Genomic DNA, 20,676 nt, shown 5'->3' with positions numbered 1-20,676 from the left:
TAACCTGTTTACGATTCCAAATCGGTCGAGCGGTGTTGCGGGCAAAGCGGTGTCGTGATATCAAAGGGGCTCCAGTACGGTTCGACTGGACGACGGAGCAGACGGACTTAGCGTCCTTGCGTGGACGATGATCAAGGAGTTGTACCAACCGATCGAACCGAAGTCGCACCGGCCGAGCTACGCCAATAAGGCAGTTCACCTGAGCAGCGCCAAGTGGGAGCAGATGTGGAAGAAGGTCACCAACCCAACTGAGAAGGAAACGGAGGTGCTGTGTCAGCAGGAGCGCGAGTTTCGTGAGTATCTCCGGAACGGTTCCAAGAAGATGACCAGCACCTGGGAGAACACGGTGCAGAACATTCGCGACAAGAAGGAAGCTGAACGTTTGCGCCGTGATAAAGCTAAGGTTGAAGAAGGTATGTGACGTCAGGGAGGTCCTGCAAAGGTCCTGGAAAGTGTTTAACAACCGTTTCCGAATCCACAGACCAACGGCACTACCGCGAACTCAAAGCGGCTGATGAGGTGAAGCGGCGAGAGTTGATTCAGAAGGCGGAGGATCTCATCCAAAAGGACAAGGTAGGTCCACGCGTCCTCGAGAGTGCCGCCAAGTTCTGTGAGGTGCTAAAGGGCCGCGAGCTGCAGCGACAGTTCCGTTCGGAGCAAGACCAACTGCTGCAACTGCGCAAAGCGTCCGTGGACTCGCAGGCACTTTCGCAGGCAAATCATTGGCTAAAATCGCACGGTGACCGGCTGCTCGAGGATCGGCAACGTTTCGACAACTACAAACGCGAGCTAAAGGAGACGATGCTACGCAATCAGCAGCGCCAGCGTCAGCACAAGCAGGATCTGATCGCGGAGGAGCAACAAAGTCTGGCCGTGATCGAGGGTGAACTTCGTCGTCATCAGGATCGCGAACGACAGGCGCAGGACGAAAGCAAGGAGCTCAGGCGCACGTGTGCCCTCGAGGCAATCCGCATGGCCGAAGATCGGCGAGCACGGTTACGCCGCGAGTCCGAGATCGAGGATGCGTTGTTGCAGATCTACTGCGATGGGCAGCAGAACATCGCCGGTTTCCGGCAGGGTGTGCACGCTGGCAAGCACCGTTTCCGGGACAACTCGTACCAGCTGACGGATGCGATCGAGCGGCAACGTGCGTCCCTGGCGCAGGAGGAGCGCATTCAGCAGCGAGCGGCCGAGGAAAAGGATCGTATCGCCGCGATCAAGGAACGGGAACAGACCGAACAACAGCGCCAACTGAGGGCCGCTCGAATGCAGGCCCATTTGGATGAGATCGAGTGGCAGAGACAACGTGAGGCTGAGGAAGCGGTGTTGACACGCCGCGAGTATGAGGAAAGGCTGCGTAACATCGACGTGACGTTTGGATTCGACCGGCACCAGGCGGTGGATCGGACTACCCGTGCTCACGGTCAGCGTAAACTGCTGCTTGGCCAGATGGTGGAGAAAGAGGTTCGTGAACGCCGAGAAGCGGACACCGTGGCTGAGCTGCGGTATGCACGAGATCACGCGGATAAGGAGAACAAGCACTTCCTGCAGTACGCGCAGGACCTGATTAGTGATGCGAAGGTGAAGGGCCGTCCGATCCTGCCACTGTTGAAGACCGTGCAGAGCTACAAACGGGAGCACTTTCACGATTTCAAGGACGCGGACGTTGTGCCGCAACACCTGCTGTCACGCGTGCCCATCAACAACAAGCTGATGGAGCAGGGCTTGCTGGAGGCGATTCCACCGCTGCAAAAGGCGCTCGTACTGCCAAAACGTGTACCACCGGGAAAGGCGCTTGGGGCACTCGCAAAGGACGAGTCGGGCGAGAAACAGAGCGGTCCTGAGCAGGACGGCAAAAGTGCTCCCGAGGAACCGAAAGGTTGAGTTTGAGCAAGTGAGGGCACCTAAAATATCGGCTATTTTGCAAATAAAAACCAACGTAAAACATTCGGTGCAACATTGTGTCGTTTTGAGGCAAGCATTTTGTAAAGAAATCCGCTCGTCCGTTAATCGGTAGGCATAAACGGTGTTCAAGGATCGAGTTGTGATTGAAAGGGTGCTAGTCGACCTGTTTGAAGCTGGCTTGAAATGCGAGTAACGGCTCAATTTGGTCGCTCACTTGAAACTGAGCGAATTTTCCCACGTCAAAACGTAAATTAAAGAGCGTATTCATTAACCTGATTGCTATAAAGGTTACTACGATCAATAATAATCACATTTGCGAACGTATGAGCCGATGTCGATGTTTTCAATTCAACAACTTAATGTCGATCCTGCGCCCGAAACTCCGATTTTAACCGCCAGCAAGGCACCCCTGGCTCCTTCGCAACCACCGTTGCCCGTTCACCTTCACCGAAGACTCACCCGCTCCGGTCCTACCGACGCAAAAATCACGTGCATTTGTTTGTAAATAAACCTCCAAAACGGACCGGCCAGTGCGCAGTCGCGCCATTTACTGCGAGCGGAGAAGAACATCAAGAAGCAGCGCCTCCCTTCTGTCACGGGAAGGGTCGCCATATGCACGCGCTCAGTGGAAAATTCGCCCAGATTCAACAATTTTTCCAGTGCGGCCATTACAACGCTCCGGGACGGGGTTCGCTTTTCCTTCTCCTTTCGCTGACCATGTAATTTCGGTTGCGTTTTTCGGTAAGTTGTCGCATGGTGGATTGAGGTGAAGGATTTTTGGATCGTTAGATGGAAATTGTTGGAGCCTATTTGCTGGAACGAAGGGAAAAAAGCTCTAATTTGTACGCCATGCGTGGCTGCCATCACTGGGGCGGTAACGTGCGAAAGGGTGTAGATTTTATCACACGGTGTAATGGTTATATAAGTCGGGCCGCTGGAAACCAAAGTCATTCGTGATAAAGTGACGGAGTTTCGTGCAACAAGAAAAGTCGGTAATGGCCATGGTTTTTCAGTGAATCCCGTGTGCAGAGATTTGGTCAAAGTGTTACGTGTATAATAGTTTAATTATTTTTCTAAGCCCTCTATCCGTTTCCTAATATGGCCGACAGCCATTACAGCCTGGACAGGTGGTGGACGTGTGCGAAATTGATCGTGAAAATTGTGTGCCAACAAGAATAGCGAACATTAGGGTCGTTGATGAAAATTAAATTGCGAGTTAGAAGAGCTAGAGTTAAATTCTTCCGCAATCGACCGGAACTGCATTTGAATCGCAATGGAATGGAAGCGATAAAATCCACAAACCCGCGTCCGCAAATGACCTCGAGTGAAAGTGCTTTCCATCAAGAGGCCACCTTTTCTCGAGCAGCTTTTCACGGCTCAATCGAACACGCCGCACCCCAGAGTCAACAGCTTCGATGCGAACAGAACCGTCGTGGAAGTGTGTTACATAAAAGTTTTATGTCCTGCAGACAGTAAAACCTGAACCACTCCCCAAAAGGCGAATGTTTCTCCCGCACCTACCACCCTCCCGACCGCTTCCCTGTACAGCTTCCCAGCAACGAATGAGCTAGCCCTCGCCTGCCAGCGCATGTGCATGTGTGGGTGTTTCCGGGCGTGTAAACCGCGCAACACCCGCACACTAGCAGTCGTGTGCATCGCAACAAGGTGGGCCATCTTTGGCCGAGAGATAAAACTCCAGGATCGATGAAATCAGCTGTTGAATTTGACACTTGCTGGCTCACTGTGCGCATTCCCGGTGGAGGCGCCTGGTGGAGACGCCTGGTGGTTGTGCTCGCCGATGGAGGCGCCTGGTGGCTCATGAAGTCCGAGCGTGTCAACAAAGCCGCACACTGATGTCGATGCACCAACACCATCGTAGACCTACGAGACCTCACGGAGAGCAACGACCTGGGGAATGGTGACGGTATAGTGACGGTTCTGGCGAGTGCTGCCAAATAAATAACGAATCCCGGTGGCGGCGTTGGCGAAGAACACATAAACCGAGGCATAATCGATGAAATTCGAATCAGATTACCAGATTATCGCTGGCCGAATTCCATTACCGCGCTCTCGAACGGAGGCTCATCAAACTGTTGCTCGGGTGATGCGACGATTTCAGTCATAAGGCCCGGTGCCAACTTTTATCCTCCGCTTCCCGTCTGTTCAAGTTCGCTTGTTTGTTCAAGCCGTTCACTTCCTGACCGAGGGAGGTGGAGTTCAACAGGTTTTGCTTGAAAAAATGCGATGCTAGGCTCGTGCCCCGTCCAACTACTTGATGCATGGGCATCTTCAAGCGGCATTTTGGGTTGAAGATAAATTAATTTCCCGTTAAATACCAGTGACCGGTGATTCGTGTTAAAAGTAGTCTTTGCTGTCCTTTCAGGCCTGCACACCATCACCCTGCTATCGGCGCGATGGCGAACGCTTCGTCCACCAACCCCATCGACGAAGGCCTGCAGGATCTGGGCGTTCCGGTTCCGGTGCAGACGTTCCTGTGGCAGCAGATAGCTCCCTTCATCCGGCCCAAGCTTGGCAAACTGCACGAAGCCAGCTGCATGGTACGTACGGCCTTCCAATTCACACCATCCATCCATCCGCTAATACGTGCGCGTGTGTGTGTGTGTGCAAGCGTCCGAGCGAGACCCTCAAAAATGCACGCAACACACCAGCATCGTCAAACGACGCGCCCTTGTTACGCGTAAATGTAAATAATCATGCAAGCCGTTATCCGCGTAAACTAGGGGCGGCTTTTGTGAACACATCCGTTCTAATGCGTCTCTTTCTCTCCTCCACGCGGAAAGCGAGAACAAATCAGCCCTTAAGCCGCTCACTCATAACCCATTCCATTTACGATCTCTGCGTGTGTTCATCATTTATGTTGAGATGTTTCCAACCTCGCAAGCTCATTGTATGTGTCGAACGGTGTGCCGTTTCGTTGGTGTACATAAATGCGGATGTACAGAATTCGAACCGTACGCAGTGGAGCTGAACCGAAGCGAATCCGATCGTAGCCCATGTCTCGCCATTTGCCAAACTGAACATAGCCGTGTGGATTGATGTTGGTTTTATGCTTCTTTTTTTTCTTTTCCTCCGCCAAAACTTCTCTCTGTGTTTGCTATTGTCATCATGTGTGCAAAACAACTTTTTCTCAAACAAAAATCAACAACTACATCAACAACAACAACAACAACAACAACAACAACCACACCTACACACTGCGATTCGCAAACGAAAAAACCCCAACACCCAAACCGAACATACAAAACAATCGACCTGCGAAACCTACTCGCCGTAAACTGTCGAACGCGTTAATAACACACAATATTCGAAACGATGAAAAACGAAATTTTTGTACGACAGTTCTGCCAACACGCACCCGGACACCATGTAAGTGTAAATAACTACATGTGATTGATGAGAAGGCTCATACAATTTCATTCGTACCTAGTTTGCCCCCCCCATTAGTGCTGTTGGTTCGGTAGAGTCCTGCTTCGCCACGTTGGCGTGTCAGTTAGTAGTGCCGCTAGGACGATTGCTAGAGTAGTATGTTGTTGTGTCGTTCGTTGGGACCTGATTTTCTTTTAGCTGCTAAGGCATCAAAACGCCTCAAACAGGGTGTTGCGGGTCCCGCTGGTGGGATTGCGCGTCGGATGGGACAGATTGTGCCGTCTAGCTGGCTAGATTGTTATCCTCACCGGCACCATTAGTTTCGCTGCACCGATCAGCACTGAGTTTGAGATCCATTGCCTCACGCTACACGTTTGCAGTAAATGTAGTCGCCTTCGGCTTAAGGATATCCTTCACCATCGTACGATATCGTGATGTAGAGAAACGCTTAAGAAGGACAACAAAATCAAAACATCCTGGCACTAGAGTGTACCTTAGTTCTTCTTGATCAAATGTGGCCTAATATTAGATACACAATCGAATTCACATGCGCATTATGTATGTATCTCACCATAGTTCGTAGCAGCATATTGATCTTCCTAGAGTAGACTGTTGTGAGTTCTTGTTCGTGGTATGTTACTGTTCATCTTTACGTTATGGTGTTCCATATCATTTGTAATGTAGCTATTCTAGTGTTTCAAATTTGGGTGTTCTTGTCGAATGTTGCCACAGCGTTGTTGCATGTTAATGCCGTTGCATATCATCCAAGGTAGTGAATTGTAAGTGCAAAGTTGATGCATGAATGTGTATGTGTTTTAGCAAAGAATTGTGTGAGCGTATTACAGCCTAGAAATAAGTGACTCATCGGCTACATTGCATTACTGTTCAGTACCAAACCCTTTACTAATGCTGACTTCTATTCACAGGAGCTGAAAGAAGCGTGTAAGGTAAAGTAACAAACCACCAAGCGTTTTTTCTTGTTTAGAGACTTGTTTGACCACGCGATGTTTCTTCCATCCATTGGTTTGTAGTCATTCGAAAAGGTTCTTGTGCAGAACATACAGTTTGGGCTGTCGCCGTCGCTAACGTCCGCATTGGAATCGATCCCAAGATGGCGCATAGTACAGGCCGCTCTGCCACACGTCATACACTGTGCTGGTGCGCTAATGCACAACCGGTATGAGCAGTACCCGCCTAATAGTACATAAACTTTAGCACTAATTCGCTACCCCATCTTCGCTTCCACAGTGTGAAAGACCTCCAAGCGCTCGGATCGGCAGAAACCAAAATTCTCTACACGCTACACTGGATTCTGCTGTTCGCCGCCGAGGAATGTGCCGATGCCGAAAACGACAAGGAAAACACTACGAACAATTACCTCTTTTCCATACCAACGATATCGGTGCGCGACACCAGCTGAAAAAGGATTCCTTGTTATCTCTACTTACACTGCTTCTATTCGTTTTTCGTTCCACAGTTGTTCGTGTTCCTGTTCGCACCGATCGCACACATGCTAAAGGAGTCGGACTTTCAAAACTTTCGCCTCGAGAATGGGTTGAAGATGTGGCAAGGCATGTGGGAGTACCGGGCACCCAATGCACCCTGCTTTACGGCGCCCGTGAAACCAAAGGCACGGAATCTGTTGAGCTCGGTCAGCACCAGCCCATCGCCGGAAGTTTTCTCACCCAGTAAGAGTCTCCCACCCGCTCAGATAAGTCCAGCTACTGACAAACGTGCATTTTGAAAAAAACCCTTTCGCAGAGAAAGTAGAAAACATCGAGTCACCTCCGAGCATCTACTCCGGCAACATTAAGCATGACGACGAGCTGTCCTTTGTGTCGTCCCCGAAGGACTCCGTCTTCCCAGAAACGATCCCGGAGGAGGCGTCCAGCGTCGAGGAGGAACGTGTGGTCATTTTTCGTCTACCGATGGATGGTGGTGTACCGGATCCATCATACTACACGGCTGATGCGAGCCTGCTACATCACGGGGCCAAATTCAACAAGCCTACTCATCAAACACCGACCAGCAGTGGCTCGCGGCAACATCCACTACACGCGTCCGATCATCGCGGAGAGGCTACCAGCTTCGATTTTGACAGAATAGACACCTACAGCGTAAGTGCGGTGGTGTATTATTACTCTGGAGCAAGTTCAAACCCAAAAGTAACCTTTCTTTTTGACTTACGCATAAAATTCCTCCCTGCAGAAAGACTCTAAACCCAAAACGAGCTCGTCGACGGAACGGGAGTCTTTCGATACGGATCCGAAGATGTCGCAAGGACAAAAGTGTGACGTAGTGGCGGCCACCTTCCTGGATGTGGCAGTGTTGCGCTGTCTGTTCATCTCGCATTGGCAGGAAGAAGGAGTGTACTGGAGTCTGCACTATCTGTACAACCGGTACGTCCGATCGCGGATGATCCACAATGCCAACAATGCTTATTATATCGTCTATACCGTCCTCTGACAGCTTGCGCGACATTAGCGAGGAAACGTCCGCACTTCCGTCACATCCGAGACGTCGATCGAACTCGCTGCCAATTCCACAGATTGAGATATCCCTCTACCAGGGTCCGTCCAGCAGTCGCGACAGCCCCAGCATCGGTTCAGCGAACAAGGACTACATTGAGATACCGGATCCGGCCATCGCAGCCCTGCCCACGGACGCCTCGTTCTACATCTCAAAGCAAACGTCCGAGGACTCGACGGGCGGTTCGTTAGGTGAGCGAAAGGGCAGTGAGAAAAAGCGCCGCGTCAAGATGGCCGATCTGCGTACGCTCATCGAGACGCGTATCCTTTCCAAGTCGGATCGCGGGTTGGAAAAGATCGGCCTCGATGCGAACAGCAATGGAAAGCGCTTGCAGCAGATGGTAAGTAACGCTTTCGTGCAGTGTTTTTGGGTTTCCTCCGTACAAGTGTTGGGCTTTCCACAGGAATGCCATCGCAGTTTGGACACTGGCGAACGGCAGCTGTCCCGCTCGGCATCGATGATATCGCGGGCTCCGTCGACGAATCTGGTGAAAGGCAAAAGTATGCCGAGCTTAAGGTGCGTATGTTATAGAAACGTTGATGTGACCATCTCACCTTCATGAGTAGGAATCGTTGTACGAAGGATGTATCACTTAGATCCATTTGCATCAAAATTCCCCGTGGTGACACGGGCCCTATCGTTAGAGTTGTCGTCCAAAATTGCACCACATGCCGGTGCTCTTCATCTCATTCGGTTGACTTAAGCTATCATTTATAGCATTGCGTGTGTACGTGTGTTATCATTCGCGAGATTCCATCCTATCGCCAAGTGTTCGGTAGACATATCGAAACGTAAACACCATTTTCTATCTCTACTCTCACTCTACTGTCAAATCTGTTCTTTTACCATCTGTAAAACAATACCAGCTGTCTCATTGATGGCGGGTAAGTTCTTTTCACTTTCACCCCACAAACCACCCCAAGCCGACCTGTACAATCCTGCATTATCGAGCATCCCCAGGGAGCAAGTGTCCTTTCAAGTAGTTCCCAACGAATCACTAACCTCCCGTTCTGATCGGACACAACGCACTTCTTGTCGTTGACATAGAAGTCTTAATGTTGGTTATGGTTTCAAAATTATTCCTCTGTGTTTTGTGTCGGTTTGTTTTTTTCTTTCTCGTTACGTTCCCAAAAATGTTTCCATGTCTGGCTGTATACTCACCAAAACTTCCTAAGCAAAGCAACTAGCAGTGTATTGATTTACTCCCGGTGTATGAGCATTCCCATGCCCTTGCTCTTACTGTGACACTCTGAACCCCGATTAATGGCTGATCGTTCGTGGCGTTTTTCAGATTCCACAGAATTGCAGAACCTCCACCGAAGGTCATCCGCAACGTGCAATCCAATGTTCCGTCGAGGCAATCGAGCACGACACCCAAATACCCCATCATTACCGTCACGGAACACACACCGACTCCGTCGCCGGATTACATGAAACGACAGGTTCACTTCGGCAACAGAGAATGTAGTGTCCTTAGAGTAGATTGATCAACTACTGACAACTTCTTTGCAGGGTTCAATTGACTCACAGCTGGACGCGCTGAGCGCCGGTGGCAGCACCGGAATGTTTAAATCGCAGATGTTACGTTCCCACACGGACTCGCACATCGGTAGGCTATCATTCATAGCATACTTCCCTTGATTGGCACGAGCGCTAACACTGGAATAACTCTTCCGATAGGCTACACCTGTGTGTCCGATGAAACCGAGGCTCCTGGATCCTGCTTCTACATCACGAAAGAGGGCACGATCGACTACGAAGTTGTCCTGCTGGCCGTACACTGTGTGTTCAAGCGGGACTCGAGCGTTTGCACTCTGCGCGTCCTGGAAGCAGGTCTGAACATCTGCGAGATATTGCTTGATCTAGGCGTACTAAAGATGGGAGATCATGCCCACTCACTGACCATCGGTATAGTAAAGCGAGCGTTCATGCATCTCGGATGTCCACATGGCTGCAACGACGGTAGGTGCCAGTCTCGGAAGCGTGGAGTTTACCAGCAGTTAACGGCACCATTTCGATTCACAGCAAACCGCGGTCCACCGGCGGAAGTGCTTCGAACCACGTGCAACTCAATCTTGTCACGGTTGCTGCGCCAGAACGGCAAGATCCTCAAAGCTAACCTACGATCCTTCATCAAGGAATCGCCACTTCACGAGATCACCGACTTTTTCCACGCGTATTTGGGCTTTTGCGTCGACCCGAGCTCCCTGCTGTCGCCATTGAGTAAGTAGTGTCACCGTACCATCTACGTAACCGAGCTCGTTTGATCGTCAGGCTTGTATGATCGATGTTGTACTCTGAAATAGGGGGTCACGTTTGTTAGTGGGAGTATTAGCTAGTGGTTCCAGCGACTGGATGCTGGGTTTCCGTTGGATTTTTGTTTCCAACACTTTCGTGGATCTTCTCTTTCTTTCTTTCTCTCTCGCGTGGATCCTAGATGTTGTGTTTCTTTGTCACCTCACTTAATCAAACACCACACGTCATAACCCAAAATTTACAATAAAAAAATCCCTCCATCAAGTATACCGAGTGAAATGTCCTTACGATCGGCTTTCATTCAGTAGCATAAGGAGACGTATAGTTGCTACAGACAAAATTGGCCCACCTCTAGGCAGTACGGCGTGTACGGATCGCCTCACGTTGCTCATCTCCCATCACTGGTATCGTTTTATTCAAGTGCAACTTAGCGCATCTGTCGTAGAAGCTACGCCATTCTGGCCACATTCACCCATATCTGTTCGGCAAAGCGTTGTGTTAGTGTTCCTCCGTGTCCGTAGTCATAGTAAAAATGGCTAGACGGTAACCATACCTCCTTGGCACTGCGGGCCAGAGCCACAGTGAACTCTGTGTAGTGTTGCTGTTGCCATTTTAGTTCCGATCCTTGTTGCTTCCATGCGCTTTGATTCTCTCTCACACGAAGTACACCATTTTCCCGTTGCTTGTCCGAAGTAGAAAGCTTGCACGTATATGTGTTTCATCTTCACCGATTCAGACCATAAGAGATCATCTGGCATAAAATCGTTGAACGCTGACTTTGGCGGTATATCAGGCGGCCAGGGCGGGTATGCGACCAACTTCGGCAGCGGACTTACGGGCGGCACGGAGAGCCAGCTAATTGGGGCCGTCTTCAAGACCCTCGCCAGCCGGTTAGTGCAGTCACTCAAGGAGCTCAAGTCCCAGGACAACCTCTCGCTGTACTGCGACATCCGGCAGCTCATCACCTACGTCAAGGGTGCCCACGGTGGCCCATTCCGGGTGGTGGCCCTCAGCGGCATCCTAGCCGTGACACCACGTCCACACAAGCAGGCTCCCAACATGCAAACTACGCGCGTTATTCGGTAAGGACCTTAGAATCATAAAGAACATCAAAGTCCTAGCGGACATCAAAGGCCCCCGAACGTCCCGCATTACAGCACTGTCTCATCTCCGCATCCTTCCTCGCAGGCACCTGCCGACGAACGACATACAGCTGCTGCAGCAGGACGAGAAAGCGCAGCGGAAGCTGCTGTTCAAGAAGAAGAGCACCTCCTCGACGTGCGTCGTAAGTAGAGCTAAATGTCCCCTCGGTGTATGTGACTCTCAATAAGTTAAATGCTTAAACACGTAGATCGTTCCTTTCCTGTTGCAGCTGTTAGAGACAGAAGGGTTTGAGGAGCCACGGCTGGCGAGCCAAAGCCCGCTCAGCAATCTGCGCCGTAAGGGGCCGCAAGTGCGGCCCACACTAACCCCTCGTCACAGCGAGCGGGCTCTTCTTTCTGATTCTACTTCCAGCTCGGAGCGCAACTCCGTCGGCCGTTTGACCGGAATCGTGCGTTGGTTCCGCCGCTCGAAGGACCCCGAGTCGGTCGATCTGGAATCGGGCATCCTGGCGGCGGCCAGTGGGTCCGATTCGTTTCCCAACTTCATGCGTAAGGGTTCGTTAAACTTTCAGGCACGCAGTCGCGCCACCGAAGGCATCGGTAGGTCGATTCAGAAGGCGAAGCGGCGTCTCAACCGGCTCGGGTTGGGCAAGGGCAAGAAAAAGCAGGGCGGCACCGAGGACGTGGGTGGAAGTTGTGAGTATTTCGTGCCGAAAGGGGTGGGTTTCGTCCGAGATCACTGATCGCTTTCGTGAACACTGTACGGGTAGACTTTAGCCGCAGAAGTTCGCTGGATGTGAGTGATGGTCCACGCGAGTCCGAAGTCGTAGTGCTGAAGGAACGCAGGTTGATTCCGATAACACCTGTTCGAGAAGGGATGGCACGGTTTGCGCTGTTGCTGGAGGTGTGTGCTCCAGGATCAGTTCCGGATCCGGCGCTCATTACCGCACTTCTGGATTTGGTACGCTTCCTATTAAACGTGCGCTTAAACGACATGTCTCTAACAACTACACTTTGTCACTTTCAGCCTCAAGCGCCGATCGTGGCTAGGGCTGCGTTCTTGATCGAGTGTGCCCATTTCGTGCATCTGTGCAATCGTGGCCAATGGCCATCGTGGATGAAACAGAACCTGCCCGTGTTCCGACCGTCCGGACCGGCCATGGGAACGCGTACCGCAATGGCGGCTGGTACTCGGCGTGCGCACGTACTCCAGCGGGCTGCTGGCAAGATGTTCCATCAGGTGTGTAAGAAGCTATTACACGTCTGACGTGGGAAGAACTTCTAAAGGTTCTGGTTTTTTTTAGTGGGGCGAAGCCTTGGGCGCACGATTGAACGAGATGATCAACAACGAGAAGCTTGCCTCGGAGCAGCTGGCTGCCAGCCTTGCCGATCCGGAGAAGCAAAAGCAGCTGCTGCAACAAGATGAAGAGGAGGACTTTCTGGACGAAAGTATGGCTTGGTGGCACCGGATGATGACCGAAAAATGTCCTGTCACTGACGCTGTTCTCAATTTCAGCAAGCGTCAACCCGCACGGTAACGACTGTCCACCGGCACTGAAGCTGATTGCTTGCGTGTTGCTGCTCGAGATCACTGCGTTTCTGCGGGAAACGTACCAAACGCTGCCAAAAGCATCGAGACTTTCCACCAAAGAAAAGCACACTCCGTGGGATAAGGTGTGCCGGTAAGTACTCTTGCTCTTGTTCGGCATTGTTGCGAATCTGATGATATTCTTTCGGTTTGCGGGTTTGTTCTTTTGCTATCCAGCGGCGAAACAAATCGTCGTTGGTCGATGGCCCTGAGCTCGATGGGTGGCCACTCGCAGACGTCGGCCCAAAGCTTGCAATCCATCGCAGGGCAAACGGAGCGGAAGATCTCCTTTGTGCTGCAGGAACCGGACAATGAGTCGGAGAACAGCAGCAACACGACGCTCACCATTCAGGGCGAGGAGAATGTACAGCGTACGTATGGGAGATCACTTTTCCACGTTTTCGTCGCGCACCATATCGATATTAATGGAAAATTGAACCCTTGGTTTCTTTCTGCAGAAGGGCAGAAGCGCTCGCTGGCCACTTCAAGAAACTTTCTGCTTCGTCGCGGTACTTCTGCTACACCAGCCGGGGGTTCGTTCAAGCGACGGTCACTAAAGCTGCGCCGGGGAGCCAAGGACCTGAAGGAAGTCGAAAATGAATGTACGATGTCAATGAATGTGTCCTTTAGATGCGTCTTTAAAAAGCGTGTTACTCATTCTAGACCCAGTACGACGCACAGATTCCATTCAGTCTAAACGGAAGGTATCGTCGCTCTCCGACAGAAGCGACAACTCTGAGCCAGGCCAAATAAGCGGTGGAGAAGAATCTCCTGGAATTCTAAGGTAGTGTGGTGTATGCCAATGATTAATTTCATCAGCTATGGTTATATTGATTAATGCGTATGGTGAATGTTTTTCTATTTCTTCGCGACAGCGATGATCAACCGCCCGAGTCTCCTTGCGACTCAAACGATTCGGATGAAACGACTAAAAATCTGCCCTGGCTTAAATCAGTTTCGAATTTCTTAGAATCTTTCAATTACTACTGCGACCATCAGAACTTTTGCCACCCGTGTTGCTATCGGCGACATATGAGAGCAGCCACAAAGCTTATACGAGCTATTCGCAAGGTAGTATTAATTTTCTATTTTTTACTTTCCTATTAAGCTATAGTTATAAGATCTTGCTCTACTTAAAGTCGGTAACGTTTTGATTGCATTTACAATATTAGCAACCTCAGTCAACCTGGTTGTACGCATCAAATACTTTCTGGCTATTTAAATGGAGCAATTAATTTTCGTGTCTTTTTACAATAAGTCGCTCGAATTGGTGCTTTCGCAAAATAAGGAGGAATGTTTTTGTTACCGCTGTGTTACAAATAGTGTGCCGCTGTAAATGAACGCTTTTCCCCTTCCTGTTATGTTTCAATGGAAGGGGAAATGAATGTGCTTCTATGCTTAAAAGCATACGATGGCGTGAACAACGCATGCGCTGACGTCACAATGTTAATATACGGCAACGAGTTCACTCTGCGTAAGAAGCCTCTTTAGCTCAGTGGTAGAGCGCTGGTCTCGTAAACCAGCGGTCGTGAGTTCAATCCTCACAGGAGGCAAATTCGAATTCTTTTTTTAAATACCAGTAGGGAGAAATTTTAAACAAATTTAATGTTGTACCAACCACCACCTCCACCCATATATTTCAAAATGTTTTTTATTCTTTTAAATCATTTATGTTGGTTTTTATACTCTATTCTAGGTGTATGGCGATGAATTCGGTATGACACCTCTATCCTATGCGCAACCCAACGAATCGGCCAAAGGAACGACACGGCGCGAGCGTTCCAAGCAAGGACGCAAGGTTTCCGACCAAAGTTCATCTCAAACATCGCCTTCCAAGCGCAAAGACAGCGTTACCAAACGAGACCGGTATGTTTTCTTCCATTTTTCTTAAGGACAATACGTTTCTAAGCCCGCATACGCACACTTTTCCAGCATTTTACTACAAGATGAATCCGAACCGAACACATCCCAATATTCAACCTTCATCCACGAACCGAAGCTCCATCAAGAGGATCCACCGGTACTGAAGTACATCAAAAACCAAGTGCGTGACGTGTTCCATGCCCCTATCGCATCTCTCGTCAAGGGTGCCGCCGTGCTGACGGAGGAGCAATTCGTCGAGGTCATCCCGATCGCCTGGGAGCTGTTGCTGGAAACCGACCAGGAGGTATCAGCCGCATCTGCGGCCCTGTTCATACTCGCCTCGGTCAAGGCACCGAATACGGCGACGGACATAATGCAACGCTCGCTGAAAAACAAGTGCCCAAACACGCGAATCCAGGCCATTTTGCGCTACCAGGTACTGTGGAAGAACCGCTTCCAGGTGTGGCCTCGTATGGAGGAAGGAGCCCATCTATCGTTTAAGGTGCCACCACCTGGCATCGAGTTCACACTACCGTCTCCAAAGATCGGTATCGAAAGCCTACCGGTGGTGGATCCTCCCTGGATGCCACGCCAACAGAACAAGGATATGGAGGTCACTCTGAACCAGGAACGACATGTGAGTCGCATGCGTCAGTGTAAAGGTTCGTAACGCGCCTCTTAATAATAACTACTGCTCCTAACCTCGCTCTAGCGCTCGCTGGTGACTGCAACAAAAACGCGAAAGAAGCAGCAAACGGAGGCCATCCGTCACGCTATGCTGCAGCAGGAGGACAAACAACGCTCGGAACGACAAAGCTTCCTTATCACCACGATTCCTGTCACGCAGCAGGCTGCCCACGAACCGGGGCTGGATCACGGACCGACCGAGGATCACGTTGAGGAGGAAGAGGATGGCACCAGGTCTGCTATTCACATGCATGCCGCCCACTCGCTGTTCCCTTCGTGTCTGTGCTCGTCCGTGATGCAGATCGTCGCCTGTCTGGATGATGCCGCGGTTAACGCGGACGGTTGCGCCGTTTACGAGGTGGCGTATCAGGTGATCTGGATCTGTTTGGTCGAGGATTCGGCGCTGTTCCTGCGATACGTGCTGGAACGTTTGACCAGGGACCACCAGGATCAGATGTTCAAGTTGTTGCGGCATTTGATCCGGTTCGTGCCGAGGTTACCACAGCAAGCGGCTTTTGCCCTGTACAACTACATCATCGGATATGTCATGTTTTACGTGCGCTCGACGCACGAATGCAGCCAACAGGTGGGTAAATTTGATATAGGTGGATTTGTGGTGACTTTGTTCGTATATTTTGTTGGGAATGTCAAAAATCGATTTCATGCCTCATTTTATCAACTCTAGCTTGTCGGGTCCGCCTTGTCGGTGTTGTGGATGGTAGTGCACAGTGTCCATGGAATCATGTTTAAGGATTTGAAGCAAATTCTTCGCAAAGAACAGTGCGACGCATCGATACTCCTCACGGCCAACGTTCCCTCGGCAAAGAAAATAATCGTTCATGGACCGGAAGGTAGGATATAGGTAACAGAACTTAACTTTAACACCACTAAAATGCTTGCCGTTTCACAGACGAAGGTGGTATCCCGTCCCAGTTTCCGGTACAAGAGGACACGCAGTTCTCTCAGTTGCTCAACGAATCGTTGGATTTCTTCGGCATCGACGAAAAGAAGCACGCCCAACACGTGCTGGTGGACTACAAAAGCCACCAGATCCTGAACCCCAACTGGTACGTACGCGATCTGTATTTCTTTAAGCGCTCCCAGTACCCGCAGCTGCGCCTGGTGGAGATGAAAACGGAAGAATCGTTTAACGCGCTGCAGCGCCAGGAGCTGTGCAAAAAGTTCGTTGAGATCGGAAAAGTTCACCTAACGTGGGCCATCCTCAAGAACGTGGATATGGTCGTCCAACGGGTCGTTTTTCTGCACGAGGAGCTCATGAAGCTGCCATCGTTCCCACGGAAGGCTCTGGAGGTGGATCTCGATCTACACCAAGGTGGCGAACTGGGTAAAGAACTGCTCGGGCTGGACGTGCTGCACAAGTTCATGTGGGTGCGACTGATAGCGCGCATGTTCGAGGCGATGGCCGGCAACTTCGCCTACTCGGCCGACATTCAGCTGTTCTTGAACGTGCTGTCAGGAGCCGCGCTGCTACACTCGGAGGACTCGTGCATCATGCGCTACGTGACGGCCACGTTCATCAATGCGGCTTCGAACTTCAAGAACATCTTCTCAACAAACGGTTACTTCATGATCATGCCGGCGCTGTTGCAGGTCTACTCTTTGCACCAGACGAACAAGCTCGTTACCACCACGATCGAGTACGCCGTGAAGCAGTTCTACCTGCTCAACCGGAAGCCGTTCATTTTGCAGATGTTTGGTTCTGTCTCGGCTATCCTCGACACGGATGAAAACGGCACGTACGGCGAGGCACACAAGGTCCAGTCGAGCTGTTTGTTCAATCTGCTGCTCAGCTTGGAGACACCGTCGCCGGACCCGCTCAACATCGCCGAGCTGGTGAAGGAGCCGAAGCCACTGAAGGCGATCGATTTCTGCTACCACGACGAGGACGAAATGGTGACCGTGCTGGACTGCATCACGCTTTGCGTGATGGTTGTGTCATACTCGGCTGAAAGCACCCGCGGGTACCAGATGCTGGTAAGTCCTACGGTGACATGCTAGGACATAAAGATTTTTCCCGCTTATCGCATGCTTATCACATAATTCGTAGATCATCCTGGAGGCCATCTTGCCCTGCTACATGCAGCAAATCCAGTCTTCGTCGTACATCCCGCTGGAAGGAAAATGCGAGCGTGATATTATTCTTCAGCTGGCCGTTACGATACGCACTATGGTGCACAACTGTGAGGGACTATCGAAGTACGTATACGCGCAGCACCAGCGTCATAAGCGAGTGGATAACAAATGGGTCCTTCTTACTGCATTTCAGGAGCTACAATGGTCCATTCCGCAACAGCCCCGAGCACAAGGGATCGAGCCAACGGAACTGCTCTCGAGGGCCGCCATGTTCGCCCGGACTGGACTACGACGATGAGTCACACGCCAAGTATGTCAGCGATATAGGCCGCTCAAAGATGCTGAACGAATCCGTCGACGACTCCGAAACGATCCGCGAGTACAGACGTCCCCGGGATGTGCTGTTATCGGTGGTGGGTGAGTTCATCATCCAGGCTTCTACGCGTCTCGCGGAGCTGGCTAGGAAACAGGGTGAAGCCAAACCTATGGAGCTGCTGGACGTCAAGTGCCACGTGCGGTTGGCAGAAATCGCACACTCGCTGCTAAAAGTGTCCCCATACGACCGAGAATCCATGGCTTGTCGTGGGTTACAACGGTACATGCTGTGCATCTTCCCACGCGCTGAATGGGCCGACGATCACGGCATGAAACCGACACTGGTGACCATCCTACGCCGGTTGGACAAGGTGTTCTTGAAGATATCGAAAAAGTCGTCCGTACGGCGCAACACGAACTGGGAGGCGGCCGCTGGGCTGTTGAAGGGAGTCTCCGAGGCCATCATTCGCTATCCGCACATCCTGCACTGGCGCGAAATGAAGGCGCTGCTAACGAACGTACAGAACCTGATTGTGAACGAACCTGGCAACTTTCCCGAGGGTGTCTCGGGAGCCGGTGCTGCCCTGATGTCGAAGAGTCCGCCAGCCTTCTTCTGCTCCAATGTGGTGCGACTGGTGGCGTTGCAGGTGGTCAGCCCAATTGATTCGCTTTCTCACGGTCTGGAGCAGATCTGCGGTGGTAGCGCTGATTTTCCCACACAAGAGAAGGCCGAAGGATTCATGATGCACCTGCTGATGCCGCTGTGTCTGAAGGTGTGCAGCGGTCGGGGCATATTTGACGTCGGTGAGCTGAAGCAGTCAGATATCGCCTTCCTCGTGACGGCCGTGCTGAACGCGATGAGCCCGGTCGCCGGACGGACGGCACAATCTGGGATGCAGACGAACCGCACCGGGGCTGATCTGCGTGCTGGATCGCTTACGTTCACTGGAAGCCGGGATGCGAAGCGGCCAGCAAAAATTTCCAGCTCCCTGTACCAGGCCACCTTTTTGGCGCTGCGTGTCCTGTGCATCTGCTTCGAGACGCGCCTCTCAAACGAATGGCCACGTATTGCCCGGGTGATGCGCGATTTAGGACGACGCAACGAGGCCGCACCTGAACTGTGGAGCTTCCTGGAGTTCGTTGTTACCCAGCGTACTCCACTGTACATCGTGCTGATGCCGTTCATTCTGCACAAGGTAAGTGTTCGGTGTACGGGTGAACGATTTTGGGTTTGTTCTACCATGCTTTTTGACCGCAACCGATAGATCTCGCAACCTCCCATCGGAGACCACGAACGGCACATGCAGTTCCTAATTCGCGAACGCATGCGCGGCACCCAACCAACGGGAGGTACCAAATCCCGCGGGGCGATCCTACTGGAGCTGTCGCGGGAATTACGCGAGTTGAGGGAAGAACTGGAAACCAGACGCTACGGTAAGTGGCAACGTGGTGGCAGACTTTCGAGGGCGTTGCGTTTATGGTGTGTGGTTCCCTCTTCCAGATCGCGACATGTCCACGGAAACGTCGAAGAGGGACATTCCGAACATTCCACCGACAACCGAGCAGCAACCCGCCGTCCGGCATCAGCAGCGTCCATCGCTGATATCGATGCTAACAGGTGTACAACCACCGGCCGGATTTCCTTCGTCGCTTCAGCAACAGGACGCTCGCAGTGTCACCGGAATTTGTACATCCAGCGACACTCTGTCCCAGCAGACGTTGCAGGCTCCCAAGGGCGAATCCTTGTCCAGTTCCACAACGACCACGAACCGGGAGGCGGGATTGGTCGCTGACTCGCAGAGTGGCGATCTAACGCTCACGTCCTGCACGTTGGCAGATGCAGGTTCTGTCGACCTGCAGGCTACACCGATCGGACTCCGCGAGGACACCGGGATGGGCGGAAATGGTCCACATTTGTCGCACTCCGTTTCGCTGCAGGCATCGGCCGTCAAGACACAACCTCCACGACTCCGGTTCGTGTCGTCGGTAGAGTTTAAGACGTCTTCCGGTGAAACGTCAACTACGCCACTGTCACCTGACAGTCTGGCGGATGATAGCTCGGGTGAAAACCACAACAAGCACCGGCTGCAGCGATCTCGCGCCCAAAGCCGTAAGACGTTCCGCAACCGGCGTGGCATGCGGGCGAACAACTTCAGCGAATCAAGCTACACTTCAACTGCCGCCAGTGGTCCTGGTTTAGCCATGGTGGGATCGTCAACCCCGGCTGTCGGCAGTGGAACGTCCAGTGTTGCAGGAGTGCCGGGAGTCGGTGGAACCGGTGTGGCCGGTGGTACCTCGACGATGCCACCGATCGTGAATGAACCGCCATTTGCGGAACCATTGAACCGGGCCATTGCTACACTGGGGGACCTGAGCTGGGACTCGGTCTCACAAACGTCTTCCACCTCCGGTTACCGCGACAATTACAGCCTACAAACAGGGCTCCTGTCGCCGGATGGATCACTTTCCGGGAATGCTATGGGCGGGCGATCCTCGTCGCAACACTCACTGCTGATGCTGTTTGAAACGCAGGACGAGGATACACTCATTTAAATTATACTGCGATGGGCCGCTGCAAGAACTAGTCGTTAATCGAAATTAGTGGGAGCAACTTCTTGCATCAGGCGTTGGAGAACACGTGTTAACAAACTAAAACGAATAACTTTTTAAATGCAACTCACTAACGGCTGTTTGGCGTGAAGAATGCGTTGAAACGATGCGGTTTTATAATAACACGCACGTACACTCATGTAACACATAGACTAAGAACGTCCAAAGCAGTCTGAGAAGATTAATGTTAACGTTTGTAGTGTGATAGAAATTGCAAGGTAAAGTGCGTGGCAAAACTCTCCAAAGCACCAGTATTATATTATCTTAATGTACCGCGCGCCCTCTTACTACTTTGCTGTTGTGCTTCAAGGCGCAACAATGATCGATGAACCACACGAT

At 51.4% G+C, this 20,676-nt stretch overlaps 2 protein-coding genes and 1 non-coding gene across 3 annotated transcripts; all 3 read left to right on the top strand.

Moving 5' to 3' along the window:
- Positions 1-127: 127 nt before the first annotated feature.
- LOC128731988 (trichohyalin) lies at positions 128-1,884 on the top strand. The gene is made up of 2 exons (XM_053825151.1): positions 128-413; positions 482-1,884. Exons 1-2 carry the CDS (start codon positions 128-130, stop codon positions 1,882-1,884), a joined length of 1,689 nt encoding a protein of 562 aa, XP_053681126.1.
- Positions 1,885-4,319: 2,435 nt separating this feature from the next.
- LOC128730359 (protein unc-80 homolog) lies at positions 4,320-20,280 on the top strand. Its single transcript, XM_053823405.1, is given in 34 exon segments — positions 4,320-4,463; positions 5,266-5,292; positions 6,219-6,239; positions 6,324-6,469; positions 6,541-6,694; positions 6,770-6,980; positions 7,054-7,409; positions 7,501-7,691; positions 7,762-8,161; positions 8,225-8,337; positions 8,688-8,705; positions 9,113-9,263; positions 9,334-9,430; positions 9,502-9,783; positions 9,847-10,044; positions 10,814-11,159; positions 11,266-11,362; positions 11,429-11,876; positions 11,951-12,141; positions 12,208-12,420; positions 12,485-12,629; positions 12,697-12,862; positions 12,946-13,139; positions 13,227-13,370; positions 13,432-13,552; positions 13,644-13,839; positions 14,465-15,268; positions 15,344-15,904; positions 16,004-16,169; positions 16,229-17,313; positions 17,387-17,535; positions 17,606-18,923; positions 18,993-19,161; positions 19,229-20,280. Coding segments are annotated over 34 exon segments (10,074 nt in total).
- Trnat-cgu (transfer RNA threonine (anticodon CGU)) lies at positions 14,250-14,321 on the top strand. The gene has a single exon. It is a non-coding gene; the product is annotated as a tRNA-Thr (tRNA).
- Positions 20,281-20,676: the final 396 nt, after the last annotated feature.

Source organism: Anopheles nili, chromosome 2 (assembly GCF_943737925.1).
Source record: "Anopheles nili chromosome 2, idAnoNiliSN_F5_01, whole genome shotgun sequence".
NCBI classification, from domain to species: Eukaryota; Metazoa; Arthropoda; class Insecta; order Diptera; family Culicidae; genus Anopheles; species Anopheles nili.
The sequence above is the reverse complement of the archived record's forward strand: the minus strand, read 5'-3'. Positions and strand labels throughout refer to the sequence as shown.